This window comes from Sus scrofa, chromosome 5 (genome assembly GCF_000003025.6).
Source record: "Sus scrofa isolate TJ Tabasco breed Duroc chromosome 5, Sscrofa11.1, whole genome shotgun sequence".
NCBI lineage: Eukaryota > Metazoa > Chordata > Mammalia > Artiodactyla > Suidae > Sus > Sus scrofa.
Genome location: NC_010447.5, coordinates 33,209,831 through 33,228,909, shown reverse-complemented (window position 1 = coordinate 33,228,909; position 19,079 = coordinate 33,209,831). Strand labels below are relative to the sequence as shown.

Sequence of the window (19,079 nt, the reverse complement as noted above, 5' to 3'; positions counted from 1 at the left end):
TCATGCATGACAAAGCTGGATTTAAATCCTGGCAATTTGATTCTAAAATCTACACATGTCATCATTACTTAAGGTGCTTCTAAAGAGACATGGTGTATCTTTCAAGAACTCTCAGATGCTGTGTTGAGGTTGAAATACTGGTTAAATGTCCTTACAAACTATTGGCCCATTTATGAGACTTAAATCTCAAAATGATGAAACCTTGGTTATTGGCACAAATGCATCAGGTACCCTAGTTTTAGGTCAAGCATAGACCCAAAGGAACCTCATTTTGGCAACTTCAGGGCCTCTCGCACTGTCAGGAGGTCAGCATCCTTCTGTCTGGGCCCTGGCCTCCTTCACTTTCAAATGAAATCCTTTTAGGTACAAACTTAGTAAATAGGATGACTGGAAAAAAAAAAAAAAAACCTTTATTCTCCTAGGTAGCTTATGAGGAAACTAGTAAATTAATTGCTGTTATTCCCCACCACTAAAAGATGAGTTCTTATGGTAGCAATAAATAGGCAGTGAAGATAAGCAGGCCTCCAACAAACTGGATTTTGGTAGTGGGGGGGTGGTGTCAGGGGAGCTCAAATGGATCTGAACTGACCTCATAAAACACAGCTGTGTGGCACCTGTAGGAACTTATGAGAAATAAAAACATTAACTGGGGAGAAAGAACCAAAACACCAACGCTAAACTAGAGTGCCTCTGGCAAACCATGAAAGAGAACCTACCAGTGGACAATAAACATAGTGCTAGCTGTAATTATTGATCTTTCAAAGTAGCATTTTAAAAAAGCTCTCAAATATTTGCTTGTGCTTAAAGATGATATTCAACTTGGCTGTTACTACTGAACAGCTCTTCAAAAAGATGATCTGGGTTTGTTTGACCTCTCTCCTAAGGGACCCAAAACGGAAGTTCTCAGCTTTTTATAGTCTGAGGCCTCTAGAGAGTTTCACTTTGGAGACTTAAAGACAAGCTTCCTGTCTCTATAGGAAAAAAAGACTAGAAGGGAACATAAAGAAATTGGGGTGGTTGGGACATAAGAATTATGGCTAGTTTTTAAAACTCAATTTTTGAAAACCTTCTTTTAATTTTATAGCTTAGAAATTTAAAATCTTAGCAGAAAGGAAACGGCCTTATCTGACCTGGGAGTAGAATGAAAGAAATACAGAAGGTGGAGTTGGGAAGAGAAGGGAGGCAAAGGAATTTCCTGCCATCTTCTTGTTTGGGTTGGTGGTTGGTGATTAATCAGACAAGCCGCTCTGCTTCTCTGGGAGTTGTGACTAGTCTTGAAATCAAAAAAGAAGAAGAAAAGAAAGTATCCTCCCCATCAGTGCATCCTCGGATTTTTCCTTTTCTTTTTTCAGTTGAAAAAGGGAAGTCCCCAAGCAATCAGAAGAATCCCTGATTGAGAAATGGGAATCCCCAGACCTCCCCCACTGACCTGTTCAGGAAGCAATAACATGGAACTAACATCTCCATTTCTCAGGTGTCATTTCAAAACATTAGTGCCATAGGGACAAATGGGTGAGCATATGAAATCCCATTTCCCCTCGATGATGGAAGAGTCTAACTGGAAGCTAGACATTGTGTTTGACCCTCAGCCCTACTATCTTGTGCAGAAATACCCCCAAGAAGATCCAAGTACTCTGGAACTGATGTAGCAGTTTGGATCCTCTCCAGAGCCCACCCCAGATAGCTCTTTGTAGACTACCTGCAGAATATTCCTTCAGTACTGGCCCAAGAGGGGGTGACCCTGGTCCCAACCGGGCTTCCTTGGTTGCTCATTTATCCAGCCATCCCTTCATTCAGCAATCATTTGTTGATCACCTCCTGTGTATGTTGCGGGCACTGCACTAGATGCTACAAGCACGGAGATGCACAATCCCTTGTCTGCAGGGAAACCTGTGGTTTCAGTGAATGTTAAGAGACGGTGTGTAGAAGCACTGTGGGGGAAGTTCAAAAGGCAGAGAAGCTCAGGCTGGTAAAATAGAAGATCAAGGGAGATCTTGATATATAAGATCAATATAAGATATGATGTTCTTATAAGAAAGATGATAGATGGGAGGGGGCTGATGGTTGAGCCTTGAAAAGGCAAATGAAAGTTGGTCACTTTAATTAGGTAGACAGAGACCTATCTGTGTGGGAGAAAGAGCATGCATTTATAAGTGTCAAGGCCAACGGTGGCTCTTTTAGAATTACACGTAATTGGAAATGCCCAGCACATGGGATTGCAGGGCACGGGCCATGCAAGGTGGGGGTGCCATGCTCAGAGGCTTGGGTTCTACCTTGATGTCCTGGGAGGATAAGGGACCTGCCCATTATAGGATAAACACTGGAGCTGTGCAATCTGATTGACATCTGATTAAACCCTTGCCGCAAATAATGGAAAGTTGACCAAACGTCATCTTTCTTTGGGGCTTCGTTTTTCCAAATGGTGAAACTGGTGTCAGGAAGAAAAAAAAAAATCAATGATGAGGGCAGTCTAATGAGTTGGTGATTTGTTTGTTTCAGCTGACTTAACATGGAGTTCAGGTAAAGCAATCAGTGCATATTTGTTGAACGAATAAATTAGAAAGTGCCAGGAGTAAGACTTTGTACACGATGGTAGCTTAGCTAATACAAGGAAGATGTACCTGATTTTAAACTCCTACAGTCTGGTCACCTTGGGAAGTGCATTTAATCCACCAGGGCTGTGACTGCAGCCCACAGTGCTGACCGCTGCCTTCAGTCTTGCCTCCGAGCTGAGGTTTAGTCGGAGTCTTTGCTGTCCAGTTCCAGGTTCCTGAGGTCAGGCAGGCTTCTGTTCCAGCAGGTTCCTCCAGCAGGTTCTGTTCCACCATTTTTCCCGTGACTGTGTTTCAGAGCATCCTGAGGGGGCCTCCCCTGTGCACCTCACTTGAGCTCGCCCCCTTTCACTCACCACATGGCAAGGATTTAGGTCCTTTTTTTTCCTATTCGTGCCCAACTTTGCATTACTAGAATTCAAAGCATTACCTCAGCTCTGAAATCACATCACCATATAGAGATACTATTCAATAGTGCGTGCCAATATAGTGAGATGACCCAAGAGAAAATTCCAAGAGACAGGCTTTGCCAGCATTGTCTTACCATGACGTTCCTTTTCAGCAGTGCATTTTCAGTTCATTTTAATAGTGATTTGTTGTCTGTCCATCTTCCATCAGTTGATACGGTGAGTGTGCAGAGCATTTCTTGGTGCAATACAGATGCAACTGTACAGGAGTTACCTCTGTGGCTTAGTGAGTTAAGGGTCTGGCCTTGCTGCAAGCTGTGTCGTAGGTCCCAAATGTGGCTCCGATGTGGCGTTGCTGTGGCTGTGGTGCAGGCCTGTGGCTAAGGCTCTGATTTGACCCCTAGCCTGGGAACCTCCATATGCCACAGAAATGGCCCTAGAAAAGACCAAAAAAAAAAAAAGATGAAGGAAAGAAGGAAGGAAGGAAAGAAACCATACAACACACTGTATAGTTGAACATTTGGATCGAGAAGTAAGATATTCACATAAGAACATTAATAACAGAGGCTTATGTACAATTTGTACCAGATGAGTAGTTTTAAAGCCAAGATTCCAAACTTTCCTCACCTCTGGGTCACCTCTATACAATCTTAGGGTTCTGGAAACCTCTGTCTCAGCAAACACTGATATCAGCAGTAGGAACAATGAACATTCAGTGGCAGGAAAAATAATGTGGGGTCAGGTTGGTTAGAGGGCATCTGAGGCAGCCTAGGCTAGAATAGACAAGACTAGACATGGGCAGAAATAAGAGACCGCCAAAGCTCAGTGGTTTAGAACAGTTGAAATAGACATTTCACTTGACTCCCATTATGTGTCCATCAGTCATTGTGACTGTTCCCTGTCATCTTGCCTCCAGGAACCAGCCAAGAGAGCAGCTCTATCAAAACATTGCCCAAGGAGTTCCTGTCGTGGCGCAATGGAAACGAATCCGACTAGGAACCATGAGGTTGTGGGTTCGATACCTGGCCTCGCTCAGTGAGTTAAGGATCCGGCGTTGCCATGAGCTGTGGTGTAGGTCGCAGATGCAGCTTGGATCTGGCGTTGCTGTGGCTCTGGTGTAGGCTGGCAGCTGTAGCTCCATTAGACCCCTAGCCTGGGAACCTCCATATGCCGCAGGTGAGGCCCTAAAAAGACAAAAGATCAAAAAAAAAAAAAAAATTTGCCTGAGCTGTGATGAGGGAAGTGAGGTGGCAAGCCAGGCACTGGCTTGAAATGCTTCTTCCCAGAAGTGACATGTGTCATTTCTACCCACATTTCATTGGCCAGAATGAGTCGTGTGACTACACCCGGGTTAAACAGGGCACTGAGTTGGGCTACCAGTGATACAAAGGCCTTTGCTAACAAGGGGACCTAAACCCTAGCGGCTGGCCCTGACTTACCAGGGTAGGCACAGCTTGGGAGGAGAAGGGTGTGATGCTCAGGCAATGCTGAAAACGTTGCTAAGAAAAGCAAGACTCTTCCACATGAAACCCTTGGAAAACTCACTGAAAGGCAGACTATTATTTGGCTGTTTGTTTTATTAAGAAATGATCAGGCAGTTCCTGTCATGGCTCAGCAGAAACAAATCTTAACTAGTATCCATGAGGACACGGGTTCGATCCCTGGTCTCGTTCCGTGGGTTAAGGATCCAGCATTGTCGTGAGCTGTGATGTAGGTCACAGACAAGGCTCAGATCTGGCGTGGCTGTGGCAGTGGCGTAGGTCAGTGACTGCAGCTCCGATTCAACCCCTAGCCTGGGAACCTTCACAGGCTGCGGGTACGGCCCTAAAAAGAAAAAAAAAAAAAAAAAAAGAAGAAGAAGAAACAATCAACCAGTATATTTTTCAGTGGCAAATCTTGTGATGCCATCTTATAGGAAGATTTTTAAAAAGGAGAAATCCAGAAAGCCAGAGTAGTATGGGGAACCTTTTTGAAGTTGAATGCATAGGATTTGAAAGGACAGAAAACTCAGTGATGCATTTTAGGCTGAGGCCAATGCAAGCAAAGATGAGGTTAAGTCTGGGGTGCAGAGAGGAGTGTGATGCCAGTGGGAGCAGTGGGTCCTAGGGCTGGGGGTTCAGGTGGTGGAGGACCGAGAATGCCAGGGAAGGAATCTGGGTCAGATGTGCCAGCATTCACCAAGAAGGCAGCCTTGGAGATCACCGATAACCTTGGAAATGCTGCTGTAGGTCTTCACTGAACACCTGCCATCCCCCAGGCACTGTTAGGTGCTTAGAGTGTGAGAGTGAACAAAACAGGCAAATGGAACAAAACGGTAAACACACAGGAAATGCTCTCGTGTGGTACGTTCTGGTTGAGACAGACATCACACAAGTAAACAATTAAACCTTAAATCTTAGCGCAGCAGGTTAAGGATCCGATGTTGTCATTGCCGCAGCTCAGTCGATGCTCTGGCTCGGGTTCGATCCCTGGCCCAGGAACTTCCACGTGCCTTGGGTGTGGCAAAAAAAAAACAAAAAAACAAAAAACCTTTAAATGTCAAAGAGGGGGAAATGTGTGAAGAAAAGTTATATAGGACTTGATGACAAGCGTGTGTGTGGTAATGCTGGTGCAGCCGGAGGGTGCAGTGGGGAGGATAAAGACTGTGAAAGTGAGGTGCTCCTGGTAGCCAGCACCACCCCCTCAGTAGCAGGATCAGCACCCCCAACTGATGGAAGCTTCTTTATCCAGGCTCGCCCCATCAGTGTATAAAGCCAGGAATGATGGGTCTAAAGAAGGTGGCCTACGGAGTTCCCGTCGTGGCTCAGTGGTTAACGAATCCGACTAGGAACCAGGAGGTTTCGGGTTCCATCCCTGGCCTTGCTCAGTGGATTAAGGATCCAGCATTGCCATGGGCTGTGGTGTAGGTTGCAGATGCAGCTCGGATCCTGTGTTGCTGTGGCTCTGGCATAGGCCGGCGGCTGCAGCTCCAATTGGACCCTAGCCTGGGAACCTCCATAGGCCGTAGAAGCGGCCCTAGAAATGGCAGAAAGACAAAAAAAAATAAAAATAAAGACGGTGGTGTTCAGGAGCTACTGCTGGCAGACCAGTTGGAAAAGCGCAGATGGACGTGTTTCCCAGATCCAGGACGTGAAAGTTCGACACCCAGGCTGAAGCCCTCATGACCACTAAGTCCCTCAGCCTCCTCTGGGCCCAGGCTCCCCCTCCCTCAGCAGGGAGCCCCACCCAGGACCCCACCCCGAGACCTCTGTGCAGTGGGACATTCAGCATCAAACACCTGCCCATCTGTCCTGGGCTGCCTCCCTCGTCCCCTCCACCCCTACATCAAGCTGAGCCATTAAACTCTGGGCAGAAGACTAGAATTACCTGAGGCCAAAGAAGCCCAGCCCACCACTGCCTCCAGGAAGAGCAGAGCAGTGGCTCTCCTCACAGTAGCAGCAGGATCCTGGATACTGGGTCCCTTCTGAACCCCCAGACCTCCTCTTGACAAGTTCCTCTGTTTATGGACAAAGTCAGGAATTCCAAGCCCACTTGCCAGCAAATGGCAGGTAAGCTTCTTGGGGATCCCCTGGCTCACTTGAGGGGAATCATTGCACCCATTTGAGTAGGGGTCCTCAGCTTCCCACGTACAGACAGAACCAGACAGACTCAGCCTGCACGATGGCTGGCCAGACCCCTTGAGCTGGTCCAGAAGCCACGGTGAAGGCCGGACCGTTTGCCATGATGGGAAGGGAGTGTGTCTGAATTTTGCATCCCAGAGACAGGCTATATATGGAACAGATGGGTTTTGTCCACTTCTTTCCTGATGCTGCTCCATCCAGCCTAGCTTTTCAGCCTAGTTTTTGTTGACTGGTAGCCAAACTCATTGCAAGGCAAACACCTAGCAGACAGATCTCTGAAGTACAGCCAAGCCCAGGTTCCACAACACTGGGGCAAAGTCACTACAGCTTGCCTGTTGTCCTTGAACAGAGAGCAGTGTGGGGACAGACTGGTATACCAGGTTGCAAACCAGTTGAGATTTGCATACCGAAGCGAGGGAATGGCAGCTTTGACGTCTCAAACCATCCTCAGAGGGTCCTCTCAATCTCTGCCTTCCATTTCCTATTCTTCTGAGGGGAGCAAGAGAAAAATCTCAACACCAGAAATGCCACATGGCACACTTGGGGCCCAAGTTCCTGTTTCTTTGATCTTTTCCATCATTTGAGTGGCTGGAGCAGGGCAGCGTCATGGTTAAGGGGAGAGTGGACTCTGGATAGGCTACCCAGTTCCATCCCTTGAAACTGTGGTCCTCAGACTTGAGCTCCTGGAGAGCTCATTCGGCCACAGACAGCTGGTCCTCACATCCAGAGTCCCTGCCTCAGAACCTAAGGGGTGGAGCCTGAGAATGTACGTGTCTAACACGTTCCCAGGTGATGCTGCTGGTGCCGGTCCTGGGACCACACGTTGAGAACCGCTGCCTCACGAGCTTCCCAAAGATGTTGCATCCACTTGTGTGAAAGGATAATATTTGGACCTCCCACTTACAGTTGTCAGGGATGACTGAAGATACATAGGATGCTACGAGCTGTGACTAATACTACCGTGCAAGCAAGAGCCAGTGTGGAAACTTTCATCCCTCTTCTGTTTGCTGCTGTTTGTGTCTGTTTGGGTTTTTGTCATGAGCTACTTAGTGGGAATCTCTTTCTCCACTTCCAAGCCTGAGGATATACGACTTCGGAGGCTGAGGCTTTAACCTGCCTGCAGTCACGTGCTAGTTTCCATTCTTCTGGGGACTTTATTTGATGCAGGGCTTTGCGTGCCATGTGGCAGGATCTTTGTGTGTGTGCTCGTGGGAACGTGCAGAAGTGAGATTGAAGGTTTGGTGTCAGGTCTCTGGCTGCTTCTCAGGGAAGACAGGAGAAACTCAGCAGCCTTATGACAGCCTTGCTAGTCGAGCCCATATTCTCACGTATGTACGAGTATGTAAACTCAGTGTGTGGAGCAAGCTGTCCCAAGCTTTGACTTAGGTCAGAGGGTAATTGTAAGGACACGGAGAAGTATGCAAGTCTGGGAAACAACTGATCCATCACCCTGGAGACCAGAACCTCGTGGGTGGGACCGTGCATACAACAGGCCTCATCATCACTGCAGCTGTGCTCCTGGGACCCAGCCACCCACGCAGGGTCTCAGCTTCACTCTGGGCATGTCCTGCTGAAACCTGAGAGTAGAGAGACTCTGATGGCTTGTGACATCAGGAAAGTCCTTGTGGTTCAGGTGTCTTTTTCTGGCAGCAGCCTGGAACTGGCTCCAGGTGTAAACAGTGGTGGTACCAATGCTGAAAGAACCTCGGGAACTTTCCCCTGGGGTAGGGTTTGCCCTGGCCTGTCTAGTACTTTTCAGGGAGACTGAGGCAGCCTGGAGTCATCAGAAAAACACAGATTTTTGGAATCAGACAGACCTGGGTTTGAACCCTGTTTCTGCCCCTTAAATCAGTTTCCTTAACAGTGAGTTATGACGATCACCTGCCACCTAGAGGCCTTGTCAAGATCAAGTATTATAAAGGGCATAGCAGAGTGCCCTGTATATAGTATCTGATAAGATATAGTAACTTAATAAATGATAAATTTTGGTATTTTTTTTTGTTTGTTTTGTCTTTTTAGGGCCACACCCATGGCATATGGAAGCTCCCAGGCTAGGGGTCAAATCGGAGCTATAGCTGCCAGCCTATACCACAGCTATGGCAACTAGGGGTTCTGGCTGCTTCTCGACCTACACTGTAGCTCAGCGCAATGCCAGACCCTTTAGTCCACTGAGCAAGGCCAGGGATCAAACCACTTCTTCAGGGATCCTAGTCGGTTTTGTTGTCGCTGAGCCACAAAGAACTCCTGTTACTTTTGTTTTTGTTTTTTGTTTTCTTGCTTTTTAGGGCCGCACCCGTGGCATATGGAGGTTCCCAGTTGAGGGGTCGAATCAGAGCTACAGCTGCCGGTCTACACCACAGTCACAGCAACATGAGATCCAAGCCTTGTCTGTGACCTACACTACAGCTCATGGCAACATCGGATCCCTGACCCACTGAGCGAGGCCAGGGGTGGAACCTGCATCCTCATGGATTCTAGTGGGATTCGTTTCCGCTGAGCCACAATGGGAACCCTTATTTTTTAAAAACCTGGAAATATTGAAAAATAGAAAAAAAAAAAAAAACTTGGTTTTATCACCCCGTCCCTTAGCCCCTTATCACTGACAATGTGCCATTTTCAATTCTCATAGGGACTCATCCATTATTTCACTTGAGGCTTTGTATGCTACGGAGCTATTTCCTTCTATGGTATGTTTTTAAAGAACATATAATTTTGCATCCTGACTTCTTTCACATGATAAAATACTTTTTGGCCCACCCAGGCCAGGAATTAAACCCAAGCCACAGCTGTGACAACAGGAGATGCTTAACCCACTGAGCCAACAGGGAACTTCACTAAAATATTTTTATATTATAAAATCTATACATAATTTTAGTGGACATGCTGTAATTTACATAAAATTTCCTACGGTCAGACACCTGACAGTAGAGTAATGGTTGGCTACATGATACTGCATTCGTATAATAAAATATCAAGCAGCTGTTTTAAAAGATACAGTCAAACTGCATTTTTTTTTTTTGTCTTTCTAGGGCCACACCTGTGCCACATGGAGGTTCCCAGGCTAGGGGTTGAATCAGAGCTGTAGCCACTGGCTTACACCACAGCCACAGCCATCAGGGACCCGCATTGCGTCTGCGACCTACACCACAGCTCACGGCAGTGCTGGATCCTTAACTCGCTGAGCGAGGCCGGGGATCAAACCTGCGTCCTCATGGATACTAGTCAGATTTGTCTCTGCTGAGCCACAATGGGAACTCCGCATTTGTTAATACAGAAACATGTTCATGATTATATGTAAAATGAGATGGTTTCGCCTCAAGATGGACTGCCTCAGTCTCAGCAGCTTCCAAACTTCAGTGGCCTCAGACTCACCAAGGGAGCCTGCTAAGTGCAGCTTTCAGGCTCCTTCCCTAGAGTCTGATTTAGGAGACGGGCTCCAGGATTGGCATTGTTCCCAGGTTCCAGGTGATTCTGATGTGGGAATGACAGTCCTCTCATTTCTACCTGTTGATGCTGCACTTTATTTTCCAAGCTCTCCTCCTTCCTCCTGAACACCTGCAGTGTCTCGTTGTCAGTTTGCTTGCTTTGTGAATCTTTGTGAAGGCTTCTAAATTGTAAGACTTCCCCTGGTCCTGCCAGCAAACCCAGCTGGGCACCATGTCACATCCCGGGGCTCTACATCAAGCCCCGAGTGAGTTTCTGGATATAGAGGGTGAAAACTTTGGAAGCTAGGGTTTGTTCATTTGGTAGGAGAGAGTGGCTGAGAATTTCAGAACTCTAAGGCACCCCCTGGTATTAGCAGGAACTTTAGGGAATAAAGGTAGCTTGCCCAACCTTGGTAGGGAAAAAAAAAAACTTGTTTAAATTACCCTTAGCTTGGCAATCAAGCTGTGCAAAGTCAACAGTTTGTCCTTTGTGCCTTTATTCTGGTCTAAGCCAGAGATCTCCAGTGTTTGTTGGAGAGTCTGGTTAAAAGCCTTCAAGAGGCTTGTCGTTCCAAAGGCATTGGGTGACTCCGGGTTTACTGGCTGGTTTTCATTCTCAGACCTTGTGCCATGAAGGTTATTTAAGGTAAGTTTCTCATCTTGCAGGTCACTTAGGGGCCATTCATGCTAAAATTGAGATTGAGTTACCACCCAGGTACCTCTTCACTTAGGTTTTATTGGTTTGCGTTTCTTCCCTCCTTAAAATAGTATTGGATACCCTATCAAGTCAGGATTTTTGTTGTCTTGCACTATCCTTTATATTACAGGTCAGCTATTGCACATAGAGAGTCAGAAATACACCAATCAGGAGTTCCTGTCATGGCTAAGGGGAAACAAATCTGACCAGTAACCATGAGGTTGTGGGTTTGATCCCTGGCCTCGCTCAGTGGGTTAGGGCTCCAGCTCCCGCATTGCTGTGAGCTGTGATGTAGGTCACAGACTTGGCTCGGATCCCACGTTGCTGTGGCTGAGGTGTAGGCCAGCAGCTGTAGCTCTGAGTGGACCCCTAGCTGGGAACCTCCATATGCCTCAGTTGAGGCCCTAAAAAAAGAAAGAAATAGAAATAGAACAGTCAGTAAACATAAGGAATATTTTCCTTGCCTGTGAAGGGACTAGACCATAGTCTGTACCAATCTGTGGTTCGTCTCGCTTTAAAAGCACTAAGAGCTATGGAACGAATCGACAGAATGAGGGGTTCTCCCTGCCAGGTTAACGACCGCGGACTGTTAGGCACATCCGATCCCGTGCGGCTCGGCGGCCAGTCCGATATGGAACATAGCAAAAAAAAAAAAAAAAAAAAAAAAAAAAAAAAAAAAAAAAAAAAAAAAAAAAAAAAAAAAAAAAAGACTAGAAAAGAATCCCAGAAGGGAGTTCCCGTCGTGGCGCAGTGGTTAACGAATCCGACTAGGAACCATGAGGTTGCGGGTTCGGTCCCTGCCCTTGCTCAGTGGGTTAACGATCCGGCGTTGCCATGAGCTGTGGTGTAGTTTGCAGATGGGGCTCAGATCCCGCGTTGCTGTGGCTCTGGCGTAGGCCGGTGGCTACAGCTCCAATTCAACCCCTAGCCTGGGAACCTCCATATGCCGCGGGAGCGGCCCAAGAAATAGCAACAATAACAACAACAACAAAAAGAAAAAAGACAAAAAAAAAAAAGAATTCCCCAGAAGGAAGCCTAAAAAGCCAAGTTTAATAGAAAAAATCTCAGCAAAAGCTCTTTCTGGCTTCACATGAAAATGTTAATTAGGTAGAAGTGAAGCCCCAGATGACCTGGGCATTGGTACTATTCAGGAAGGGAAGGTTTTGGCTAATGAAGTGGTTCTGGCGGGAAATCACCAGATGGACTGTCCGTGTCCACATGGCTGCTCGAAATCATTCTCAAAACCCTATTCAGAAGTCGGCTCTAGGAGTTCCTGTCGTGACTCAGTGGCTAACGAATCCGACTAGGAACCATGAGGTTGCACGTTCGATCCCTGGCCTCACTCAGTGGGTTAAGGATCCGGTGTTGCCATGAGCTGTGGTGTAGGTCAAAGACTCGGCTTGAATCCCAAATTGCTGCGGCTCTGGCATAGACCGGTGGCTACAGCTCCAATTAGACCCCTAGCCTGAGAACCTCCATATGGCGTGGGAGCGGCCCTAGAAAAGACAAAAGGACAAAAAAAAAAAAAAATCAGCTCTAAAACCCTACATCTGTAAAGCTTTACATGATCCCCTCCTTGGAAAAGATTAACCATGTCTTCTTTTATTCTACAGCCACAGCAGGACTTTATACACATCCTGCAATCGTGTATGTCACAGTCTAGGGTAATGGCATGTTTGCACGCTGCTTTTCTCTGCTAGATCAGAAACTGGCTGGGTGTAGAGAGTGAGACTTAACTGTAGGATTTAATTGCCTGGTTACATACGGAGATACAATGCGACTAAGTAAATGGATGTGGGGCTGGATGAGTGAAATGAGCCTTCTGCACTGAACAGGTGGCATCAATCAGATAACCTGCCTTTGGCGGTGTTTTCTGAGAATTTCTGCAGTTAGTAAATTGAAAGCATTGCCCCATCAAGATGAATTGCCCTCTAATTGTTGTAATAAATTAAGAATAAGTGGTGAGGAGTTCCCGCCATGGCACAGTGGTTAATGAGCCCGACTAGGAACCATGAGGTTGTAGGTTCGATCCCTGGCCTCGCTCAGTGGGCTAAGGATCCGGCGTTGCCGTGAGCTGTGCTGTAGGTCGCAGACATGGCTCGGATCCTGCGTTGCTGTGGCTCTGGCGTAAGCCGGTGGCTACAGCTCCAATTAGACCCCTAGCCTGGGAATCTCCATACACCATGGGTGCGGCCGTATAAAAAGACAAAAAAAAAAAGAATAAGTGGTGAATAAGACAGATCCAGTATCTGCTTCTCCTTAGATTCCTATGGCAACCGAGAATTCTCCAGTCTGTGGGAGTTCTAGATTGAAGGAACTACACCTGAAATTCTGCAGAAACCTGCTCCACTGTTAGCCCACAAGCCTCTGTTAAATTCCTTTCCTGGGTTCTTAAATTCCACAGAAGGCTTTGTATCTAGATATGTGAACTTTGTTATCTAGGTGATAGATAGCAAACAGCCATTTCCCCAATCTCTAATTTTGAAGTGTTTGTACTAAAAGAGCCAGATGATTTTAGAATCGAAAGGAACCTCTTCATTTTACTGATTAGGAAACCAAGCTTCTCGAGAGACGGGCAGTCTTCACGAGTGGCAAGAGCCCTAGAATTGGGGTCAGTTAGGCCAGGACTCGGGTCTTAGCTGTGGAGCTTGAATCACAGCCTCTTACTGGCTGTGTGATCACAAGCAGTTCACTGCATATTTTTTGAAGATCGATGTTTTCATTTGTAAAGTCTGGTTAAAAATCCATCTCACTGGGTCAGAACGAGGGAATGCCTGAGATAGTGTGCACCAGAGATGCAGCTGTAACATCTGCCCAGGGCAGATCTTGCGTGATCTTTTGTTCCTGCCCTTCCTTGTCCAAATCACACCACCTATGGCAGTGCCAAGACTTGGAAGTTTTCCTTGAGGCATTATTAGGACGGAAGGTGGTTCCCAGTTTATAGGATGGGACTCTGGATCACCAAGGGGCACTTCCTTGCCGAGAGGCTGGGTTACAGGAACTTTTGGATATGACGAGATTCACTTTAAAAACGATCTCCCTTCTGAGTTCCGTGTTTTCTTGCTGTTGCTTTTTTCATGTCCTTCCTCTGGGAGTTACAGCATCCTCCTGCTCAACCATCTTTTTGACTTTGTATAATTGTGGGAATGAGCAAGATCACTTCTCTAAAGCACCAGCAACGCAGAGCAAACCATATAATCATTTTAGAAAAATTAAATCTAGGTAGCCTTAATAAATCTTGACTTTTAAAAAGTCACATTTCTGGAGTTCCCTTTGTGGCTCAGCGGTTACAAACCCGACTAGTATCCATGAAGACGGGGGTTCGATCCCTGGCCTCGATCAGTGGATTAAGGATCCAGTGTTGCTGTGAGCTGTGGTGTAGGTCACAGACACGGCTCGGATCCCACGTTGCTGTGGCTGGGGTGTAGGCCGGCAGCTATAGCTCTGATTCGACCCCTAGCCTGGGAACTTCTGAATGCCGTGGGTGTGGCCCTCAAAAGACAAAAATAAATAAATAAATAAATAAAAAGTCACATTCTAGAACGAGAAAAATATTTGTGCTCATTGCAAGGGATTTAGCTGGCAATAAGCTAAAAGTGTTTTCAGCATATAGTCCTATAAGCTAAGGTTGTTGTGAAGCATTCATTGATCAAGTGGGAGAAGCAGCAGCGTTTGTTCACTGTTCTCATTCTCTTCTCCCAGAGTTGACTTGTCATTTTAAAAGACGACTCATTTCTCCATCCTTTTCTTCCCTGTAAAGGCAGAAACCTGTGGGTTCTCATCGTGGGGCACTCTCCAAAGGAACACAGAATTGGGATTCCAGAATTCAAATACGTGGCGAATATGCATGGAGATGAGGTATGTATGGGGCTCAAATAGCTGACCTGTCACCAGAGGTCCCTTGTGCTCTGTAAATGCTAATGAAGCAGCAGGCATTGTAGCAAAGAGTCAAGGAAGGGCTGCCTGTGGGGTCCCCGGAGAAAACTAAAGGAACAGGTTCCAAAACCATTCTAGCCCCTTGGTTTACCCAGTGCCCTGTGCTGGAAATCCCGAGCTTTTCCAGTTTGGGAGCTGGAAGTACAACAGTGCCCAAGCTCTGAACTGCTGGCCAAGTCCTCGAACTCCTGCCTGGCTTAGTTTCCCCACCTCCGGGTCAGCATCAAGGTGAACCAGTAGAGGAACTATATTATATTTGAAGGCAAAGCAATCTAGAAGATTCCCAACCAGCTATCCAAACTCTTAATAGTTGGCTTTTTGAATGCCTTGATCACTTAGTCTTAATCTAATATGCGACGTTTTCAATGCTTAAGTTTAGACCATTGATCTTAGGGCTTTGTCCTCCCCACCATTCACAAACCCTTAAATTCTGTCATAATATCTTGCCTTAGAGTTCCCTGGTGGATCAGCGGGTTAAGGATCTAGCATTATCATTGCTGTGGCTCTGGTTACTGCTATGATGAGGGTCGATCCCTGGCCTGGGGAATTTCACATGACATGGGCACTGCCAAAAAATACACACACATACACATAGGTTTATATCTTGCCTCTTTTCCAGCTTATCAGGGATCAACTCTATTTTTTTGTTTTCTGTTATTGATTTTATATTTTGCAAAATACCCTTTTACCACTCCTTGCCCAGCCATTCTCACTGGGCATTTGAAGATGCTCCCCTCCATTTCTCACCTCACTTCTGCAGAGTATTTTGAGAATATGATAACTGCAGGATTTTCTGTCCCCCAGGACTCCACACACCTGGGGAATCCAGTGAGAGGGAAAGATGGTCCCCAATCTTCATGGTAAAGAAAATTGACATAGGAATAAGTGTCACACCTTGTAAAACACATTTAACATTAAGGAACACCAAAGATTATGTATATTTCTGTAAGTGTAACCTGCCGACTTGTTGTAACACTTCTGAATCTCTAAGATTGAGAGAGGCAAGTCTCTTCTCCAAGTCCATGATTTTCTTTCCTGTGGAAAGTTTCATTTGTGCCATATATTAGATTCCAAATATAAGTGATATCATATGGTATTTGTCTTTCTCTTTCTGACTTACTTCACTCAGTATGAGAGTCTCTAGTTCCATCCGTGTTGCTGCAAATGGCATTATTTTGTTCTTTTTTATGGCTGAGTAGTATTCCATTGTGTATATATACCAAATCTTCCTAATCCTACCACCTATCGATGGACGTTTGGGTTGATTCCATGTCTTGGCTATTGTGAATAGTGCTGCAATGAACATGTGGCTTGGAGAATAGACTTGTGGTTGCCAGGGGGTAGGGGGAGGAATGGGATGGACTGGGAGCTTGGAGTTAATAGATGTAGACTATTGCCTTTGGAATGGATTAGCAATGAGATCCTGCTGTGTAGCATTGGGAACTATGTCTTGTCACTTATGATGGAACATGATAATGTGAGAAAAAAGAGCATATACATGTATGTGTAACTGGGTCACCAAGCTGTGCAGTAGAAAAAAAAATAAATAAAAGGTTAAAAAAAAAAAAAAAGAAAAGAAAAAAGAGTGAGAGAGGAATGCACTACTCAGATGCTGGGCTTCTTGTCCTGGCTTAACCCTCCCCGAACTTGGACTGTAGAGGAACAGGCTCCACCCAGCATCTCACATCACACGCTGCCCTTCCCAGGCAGGCTGCTCAACCTGTCCGGCTGAGCCAGGGGACTTGTCACTAGAGCTCATGCAAACACTTGCCTCTAAGAGTGGTTGGTCTTTGAACTTGATCTGTTTGGGTGGGTGGAAGTTCAGTGCTCCAGTTACTTTTTTGAGCATAATGGGCTGTGCTCAAAAAGGCTTGATATACCAGGAGTCTTTTGCCCTTTTGCTATCTAGTCAATTAATCAAGGTCCCATGGAATCCCTTTTTTCTTTTTTTTTTCTTTCTTTCTTTTTTTTTTTTTTTTTTTTTTTTTTGCTTTTTAGGACCACACCCACAATATGGAAGCTCCCAGGCTAGGGTTGAATTGGAGCTACAGCTGCCAGCCTACCCCACAGCCACAGCTATGCAGGATCCAAGCCTAGTCTGTGAACCTACACCACAGCTCAGGCAACGCCGGATCCTTAACCCACTGAGCAAGGCCAGGGATCGAACCTGAATCCTCAGGGAAACTAGTCAGGCTCATTAAGGCTGCACCACAACAGGAACTCCTGGTGGAATCCATTTTTAATGAGAGGCTTGCATCGCTCATTGACTCCAGCAGTTTGTTTATTGAATTCCTGACATTTCAGAGGTTGCAACCTGCTGCTCAGAAGTTAATCCTCTGAGCTGAGACTTCCAAAGATAAGCCAGAGTCCTTCCCCTCACCATCCCTGAATTTGCTCGCACTTTCCCAAATTTCTGACGATCTTGCCCTCCAGGCGGTAAATGTATCCCATCAAGTCAGGGCTCTCTAGTTCACTTTGATTCTTTGGGGACGGCTAAGGACTGAGATTATGTGGGGGAGAAAGTCCCAGTATGTCTTGGGAGTGAGGATCTGAAGTCCTGTTTTCCCCTGTCCCAGCTGGTAGCAGTGTCTGGGGGCCATTGAGAAGCTTATTTTCCCGAATATGAGGTCTTATACATTCTGCCCTCCTCGTGCCGCCAAGAGCTGGGAGGTCATGGCTTAACCCAGGAGCAAGAGGGTCACTTGGATCAGAGGGTCCAACCACCTTGCTCATCCTTCTCTCAGACCTTTTGAAGTTGAAAGAGCATTTCCAAGAACCCACTATTAAAAAGCAACAGCAGAGTTCTCATCGTGGCGCAGCAGAAGTGAATCCGACTAGGAACCGTGAAATTGCAGGTTCGATCCCTGGCCTCGCTCAGTGGGTTAAGGATCCGGCATTGCGGTGAGCTGTGGTGTTGGTCACAGACGTGGCTCGGATCTAGCATTGCTGTGACTGTGGTATAGGCCGACAGCTACAGCTCCGATTAGACCCCTAGCCTAGGAACTTCCGTATGCTGAGGGTGTGGCCCTAAAAGGCAAAAAAGCAAAAAATAGATAAATAAACAACAGTATAATCATGGTATGAAAGAAAAAAAAAAGGCAACATGGCTAACATTTGGGACAGTGGTTCTGAACCTTCTTTGGATGGATTCCTTGCTACTCTGGCACTAACTTTGAATGTTGACCTCAGGGTCCCTGCCCCTTCTAGGAGTTTGTGGACCTCCTGTGGAGAAGCCCAATGGGGTTCCTATTGCACTGAGAAGCATAGCACACAGAATTGACCACAGTATTTTTAAATGCTTCTTCTTTTCCCTGGACCCCACCTCAGAGCGTGTGTGTGTGTCCCACACTTAACCTCCTGGCCCCACAGGAAGACCCAGTTCTGTTGATCACACCTCCCATTTTCCTCCATAAACGTTCCCCTTAGTTCATTACACCTTCTTTTAGAATCAGGTCTTTGTTAAATGAAAAATAATCTGTTATTATTAGGAAATCAACCTATGGACATCTCAGAAGTACAGATGAACAAAAAAAGAAAACATTGTATATGACTTTCTACAAATCAGGACTGTCGATTCCTTATCATTATCCTTCCAGATTTTTTTTTTCTTTTTTGCTTTTTATGGCAGCAGGTGCAGCATATGGAAGTTCCCAGGCGAGGGGTCGAATTGGAGCTACAGCTGCCAGCCTACACCACAGCCACAGCCATGCCAGATCCAAGCTGCATCCATAACCTACTCCACAGATCACAGCAGATCACCCACTGAGCAAAGCCAGGGATCAAACCTGCATCCTCACGGATACTAGTCGGGTTCATTACTGCTGAGCCATGACAGGAACTCCCTGTAACAGTTTTAATGAATATGAACTACACTTTCATGTCAGTAAATGTTTATCCTATCTTTACCTTATATCCCATGTTCTGCCTTCTCCAGTTTCCTCAAAATGTTCCCCAAATTGTCCAAGTAGGATCCTGTCCAAATTCATGCCTTGTATGTGGTGCATATACTCCTTGAATCTCTCTCTTTTGTGTGTGGTTCTATAGCTTTGACAGTCAGCAGTTAGTTCTCATCCACACTAACTGTAGCTTTTGGAAAGTTGTGGCAAGTACACAGGAAACCATCACACAGGGCTTGTTTGGTGAACCTTCATCTTCATCTTGTTCCTTATAATGTCATTGAACTTGTGCCTCTCGTCCCTCTATGTACTTCAAACTAGAAGTTAGAGCTAAAGGTTTGTGGGGTTCAGGTGAAACAGTTTTGGCTACTAGACATCTCCCGAATTTCGAAGATGAGTGACTTTGGCTGATGCAGAGTGTTCAGGCTAATTAACCCGCTACCCTCAGGAATGCATACAGCACATGGAGGGTAGCCAGCTCAACTTAAAATAGCCCACATGCAGGTGAGAATTGTTACAAAAGAAGAGACATCAAACCTCTCTGGT

The 19,079-nt window shown here is 46.1% G+C and overlaps 1 protein-coding gene across 1 annotated transcript in view; it reads left to right on the top strand.

The window, feature by feature from the left end:
• CPM (carboxypeptidase M) overlaps nucleotides 1-19,079 on the top strand; it is a 94,269-nt gene that overhangs the window by 35,453 nt on the left and 39,737 nt on the right. Inside the window, exon 3 of the mRNA XM_021091972.1 lies at nucleotides 14,462-14,559. Coding sequence (XP_020947631.1) covers nucleotides 14,462-14,559 — 98 coding nt within the window. The remainder of the gene's footprint in view (nucleotides 1-14,461; nucleotides 14,560-19,079) is intronic.